This window comes from Arachis ipaensis, chromosome B07 (genome assembly GCF_000816755.2).
Source record: "Arachis ipaensis cultivar K30076 chromosome B07, Araip1.1, whole genome shotgun sequence".
In the NCBI taxonomy this organism is placed as follows: Eukaryota; Viridiplantae; Streptophyta; class Magnoliopsida; order Fabales; family Fabaceae; genus Arachis; species Arachis ipaensis.
In genome coordinates, this window is record NC_029791.2 from 122,251,969 (window position 1) to 122,257,887 (window position 5,919).

At 35.2% G+C, this 5,919-nt stretch overlaps 1 protein-coding gene across 1 annotated transcript in view; it reads left to right on the forward strand.

Annotated features, from left to right (window-relative positions):
* LOC107607899 overlaps nt 1–2,681 on the forward strand; it is a 13,608-nt gene extending 10,927 nt beyond the window's left edge. The window contains exons 2-5 of the mRNA XM_016309794.1: nt 1,381–1,575; nt 1,681–2,106; nt 2,249–2,303; nt 2,405–2,681. Of these exons, the coding sequence (XP_016165280.1) occupies nt 1,381–1,575; nt 1,681–2,106; nt 2,249–2,303; nt 2,405–2,681 (953 nt within the window). The remainder of the gene's footprint in view (nt 1–1,380; nt 1,576–1,680; nt 2,107–2,248; nt 2,304–2,404) is intronic.

Consider the following 5,919-nt stretch of genomic DNA (forward strand, 5'->3'; position numbering starts at 1 on the left):
AAAGCTACAAAATACTTTTGGAAAATTTATTTTTGTATTTGATGTAAAATAAATTTTGAAATATTTTGAAAACAAATATTCTTGGATTATTGTGTTTTTTCTTAAAAAAATTGGTGAGAATATAATTACAAATTTTAAAATGTAAGAATCTAATTAAAAATTTAATAAAATTACAGAGCTTAACAAAATAATTAAACTAAAAATAAAATATTTATCTTTTAATTTTGGAAAGGTACCAAAGTAATAATTATTTTGTTTTTTTTTTATCAAAGATAGGAGACTCGAACCCGTAACCTCTTAATTGAGTATGGGAAGACTATGTCATTTAAACTATTATTCATTGGTGTAATAATTATTTTGTTTCTCTCTTAATTTACTACGAATCATATGATTTTAGGAATAATGCTTAGAATTAACACAAGCGTGGTTCATGCCAACCCAAATTCGTTGAATGAATCCATCCGATATTATGGGTAATAGTTTACGCATAATCATAAAAAGCTAATAATATCACTCTCTTTAATTTAGGAATCAGTAGTAATTTGCATGTTTCAGATAGTAATGAGTTGCACCGTGTGGGTGTGGCCACTCCCTTATTTATAAATAATAACATATATGACCATTTCTAATTCCACTCATTTTTTTAATTTTATTTTATAAAGGATTGATCAATGCCATCATTCATTAGTCAAATGTTCTATCCTTTTTGTTCTTAATGCCTTCACATCTCATGTACTCTAAAAGTCACTTTAATTAGGACAAAATTAAAGTTATTTTAAAGTAACGAATGATGTAATAACGAATGCATTATAGTTGATGGAGTTCCACTAATTAATAAAAAGGACAAATCACTTAGATAAATCAATGCCAATTTAATATTACGCAAATCACCTAAATAAAAAATCGTTACGTCTATGTTCTTAGATGGTAATTCTATGTAAATCGAAACAGCCAAACTCGATTTAACATAGTTCTATATAAATCGAAACAGGTAAATTCGATTTAGTAGATATTCATGTAAATCGAATTAGCCCCTATCGATTTATGCATGCATGGTTAGGTTTCCATGTAAATCGAATTAGATTGACTAGTTAGATTTATGCTAAATCGAAGTCCCCAAATTCGATTTACTTGTGTCGAGATCAACATAAATAAATCGAATTAGGGGAGCTATATTTACTATAGTTTCAGCAACATATATAAATGGATGTTGGGTACTTCGATTTAGTAGGGTGCAAATGTATATAAATAGCTGTGGAATGTGAATTCTTCATCATAGTGAGCCCCATAATGGCTAGTGATGAGAGTTTCTTAGTTTTAGTGCACTATAGAGGGTCGATTAAGAAAAAAACGCGTTCCAGAATTAAGTTTACTGATAAGGATCCGCTCAGTATTTTCATGAAACGTTCGACGAGTTCATCGAGTTTCAGGATACTATAATCCAAAAATTGGGGCTGCAAGGCGTGAAACGGGTGGAAAAGTTATTCTACAGAATTTCGATATCTGTTTTGCGGGATGATGTGAAGTATGATTCATTCGTCATAGGCAACGACGAAGATCTGGAAGTTCTGTTCCGTAGTTGTCGGTAATTTTCGGAGGTGAGGACTCTTGAGCTGTTGGCTAAGCTTGTGGATGTGGTCTCTAGTTCAGGAGGTTCTAACTGAAATCCTCTACCTTCAGCCACGGCAGCCTGCTCTAGTTCGAGGTTTGTTGGTGCCTCTTCATCTCTGTCCGTGATTAAGCCTGAGGCAGTTTTGGTGGCTTCCCCATCCTTCGCTACTGATCTAAACCGCACTCGTGACAGAGAAAGGGTTGACACTGGGCCCGTAGTTGATGTTGCGATTGCGATGGCCGGCATTGATGATGTGTTACCAGAATCCCGACAGGGTAGAGCATCAGATGGTGTGGAAGATGTATTTCAGGATGAGGATGATGATGATGTGGAGCCTGCCACGATTACCGATGATAGCGACGATAAGGATGCGAGGAATACTCTAGCTGGGGGTGGTGGAGCAACTAGTTCAGGAACTCCGCAATACCCCCCCCCTCCCGGCACACTTTTCAGCTTTGGACTTGGATGCCATGAGACAGTAGGGAGAACCTGCCGTGCCTGTCGGGTTTGGGGCCAGAGACACACAGGATACAGGAGGACTAGATGAGTTCCAAGTTGGACAGCAAATTCAGGATAAAGAGGAGGCCGTGTTGAGCATGAAGACTTACAGCATCTGACGTGGAGTTGTGTATAAAGTGTTGCAATCTGATTACCGCAAGTACCATGGCAAGTGTAAGTATTTCAGCAACAGGTGCACATGGTTGATTCGTATCAATCTCCGGTAGCAGAGGCATATGAGAGATAAAAATGGTACAATGGTTCACATACTTGTCTGGCTACTTCGATATCCAGTGATCACAGGAGGCTAGATTACCATGTGATCTCGGCTTTCATACTACCTATAATTAGAGCCGATGCTGCAGTGTCAATCAAGGTACTTCAAAATGTGACAGAGACCCATTTTGGTTTCAGACCGACTTACAGGAGGGTTTGGATGGCTAAGCAGAAGGCCGTGGATCAGATTTACGGAGACTGGGAAGAGTCATATAATGAGTTGCCGCGATGGGTGCTAGGTGTACAGATAACGATGTCAGGTAGTGTTGCAGTGTTGAGTAGGGCAGCCACGTAGAGCAACCACCTGATCTGCTTACGAGTACTGGACTTGTTGCTGAAGATCTGCGTCAATAGTAGCATCATAATGTACGCTCTAGCGTACCTTCGAACTGTCTCCCCGTCTGCCCCCTCCGGAAGGTCACTGAACATCTGCTGCATCTAAGTGCACTTCACAATGAACTTGTAGATGCAGTCCGGTGGCAGCATCACACCCAACAACTCCTCAAACTAAGTCCACGCGAGACAGCCTCCTTCGATGTACCGTTCAAAGTCCGTCAAACATCCATTGACGTACTGACCGTTGATCGGGAGCCCTAGCTGGTAGGCTACATCCTGTAACGTAACCGTGCACTCACCGAAGGGAAAATGAAAGGTATGAGTCTCCAGACGCCATCTCTCCACAAATGCACTGACTAATGGCACATCTAACTTAAACCAGTGGTCATTGAATCTCGCAAGATGGGCCAAGCCAGCCATCTAGACGTACGGCTTGATCCTATCGTCTAACGGCGTACCATGTTGCCTCCTCATGCTTGAGATGCAGCGGTGGGGATGCATGACATTAAAAAAATACTCTTACAATTATAAAACTTTACAAAAGATATATTATCTAAAACAGGTAATTTTTATTGTAGATTTACTTTCACGAGATATCTATTAAACTCAGAATCCCTTATCCAACATGCATTTTTTATTTGTATACTCTAACACACTACCATCCTTGTATCAATACTCTAACTCCTGTTCGAGATTTACAGATTCTATCAATTATAATTTTCAAGTTCTACACAGTTTAATATCAGCAAGTAGCTTCTAACATATTGCTACCCCTAAATCAAACCTCTAACTACTACTTGAAGTTTACACATTCTAATCATATTAGTAAACAAGATCTAACCGATTTAAACAAAACTAACACATAGTTTATTTCTTACAGAAAATAAAATAAAATTTAAATTTTATTTTACTAACCTCGTCATGCACGCTACTAGCGATATGTGCGACTCCACCCAAGCGGTAGATTCGATTCGGGTCGTCTTCTATTTTGATAGGCTGTGTCGCTTTCTCTGGATTTGGTGGAGTATGGGGTGGTGAAATGTAATTCAAATGAAATGAATTCGAATTATATATATAGCCACCGTGCATGTAAATCGAAACAAGGCAAGTAGATTTACATTGAGCATTCGTTCTTATATAAATCGAATTAGGGGAGGTAGATTTACTATTGGGTAAATTGAAATCACCCAATTCAAATTACTATGGGTACAAAATCATGGAGTAATTCGAACTACTCTCATTCAAATTACTATGGATAGGTGAAACCGGTTGCGTTGCTTACTAAATCTATAAAGCCTGTATCAATTTACTTAAAGCTAAGCATGCTTAAATCGAGATGATGTAATTCGATTTTTGTGCATCTCAATTTTTTCTAGTAAATCTATGCAACATGATTTAAATTATTACTAAAAATTATAATTTAAATTATGCTGATTTGATTTATATAATAAAACTTTTTGGGAGATTCACGTACGTTATTTAATTTGGGTGATATATATAATTTTTTCATACATTTAATTTATCTCAATCATTTGTCCTAATAAAAATATTATATGTAAATATATTAACTAGAGGAAGAATCAGTATATTGTTAGTTAGAGCGACAAATAATTCATTTATTTAATCCATAGTTTTGAATTCGAATTTAAACTATAAAAGAATCATTAATATTATAAGAATTATGCTAGTATGAGTTCTCAAAATTTTGAATAAGAAAATTGATACCTGTTATTTCAAAATGAAATAAGATAAAAGACCAACAAACAAAAAGAAGAAAATGAGAAGAAATAGAGTTATATAGATAGTTATAATTTAAAATTTTAAATATATCTAAATCAATTTGGATTAGTCGAGTGATCAATTTAGTTATTGTTCGTTTAAGTAAGTGTTGGGAATTCAAAATTTATCTCGTATGTGTAGTAACTCATTGACCAATTATAGACTTTTAAATGAAATTCAAATTTATAACGGATTAATCCTTAACTTGTTGAGTATTGTAGAAAGTAAAAAAATATATATCTATACCTAAATTTTATTATATTTTTGTCCCCACTGTAAAATTTTTCTGGGTCCGTCACTGCTAGCCCTCATTTTTTTTGTGTTCAAATTGGTAAAAATAGTAGGAAAAATTCTACTAGCTAGGTTGAAGGAAGATTCTTTTGTCACGTGTCGAACGTGCGTGTACACATGTATCCTGAATTGTAAAGTGCACTTATATATTTGTCAATGTGAAAAAGTAGGTATAAAAGTCAATCCCAATCGTAAGAAATTGTCTAACAATTAATGGTAAATCAAAGCTAATCTTAATGGTTTTTTTTTTTTTTACAGAAGAAAACATATCATTTAAAGAAAAACCAAATGACACTTACAGATAATAGAGATAAATTAAATCTAAAATTAGAGAAGATGATTAGATAAATTTTATGTTGAACTATAAACTGAAAGTAAGCCCAACATTCGATTACAAAAAAATTTTAACCAGTAAAACATAGACAGATCTAAATTCCTATGATTTCTAAATCAACATTAAAAGTAATGCAATATGTTAAAAAATCTGTTCTTCTTCTCTGCTTAAAACCGAATCCTTCTCTGGTCTGAAGACATTTTCATGAACAACAACTAAACTTTAATGTATACTTCAAGTTCTAGTAGATTTGTACCAACGTACCCACATTACCCATAAAGAGAGGATAATAAACCACTACAAAAGGAGAGAAAATACCACGTATGGATATTAAAAAAATATAAACTAAAATAAAATAAAAGATAGACAGAAAAGGCGTGGGAAAAGAAGCAATAGAGGTAAAGAAGAGAGGGGTAGGAGATGAAAAAACAGGGAAAAGATTAAGAAAGAAAAGGAATGTGCAAAGAAAACAGAGTTAAAAAAAATGAAAATGAAAGAAACCAAGAGAAGAAAGGAAAAGAAAAATAAAGTAAGACAAAGGAGAGAGGAGAGGGAGGCCACCACCTTACCAGGTTAGCGATGGCGGCGGCAGCCTCTCTCCAAGACAACAGAAAAATAAAAAAGGTTCAAATCCTAATAGAAAGAAGCATTGTTGTCAAACTCTCGAGTTAACTCGTAAACTCATATGATTTTACGAGTTTAGATATAGAATCGAGTTGACTCGGGTATAGACTCTATTCTGAGTAAACTCGGCAAGACTCGGTCAAACTCGGACGAACTCGTGAGTCTAGGA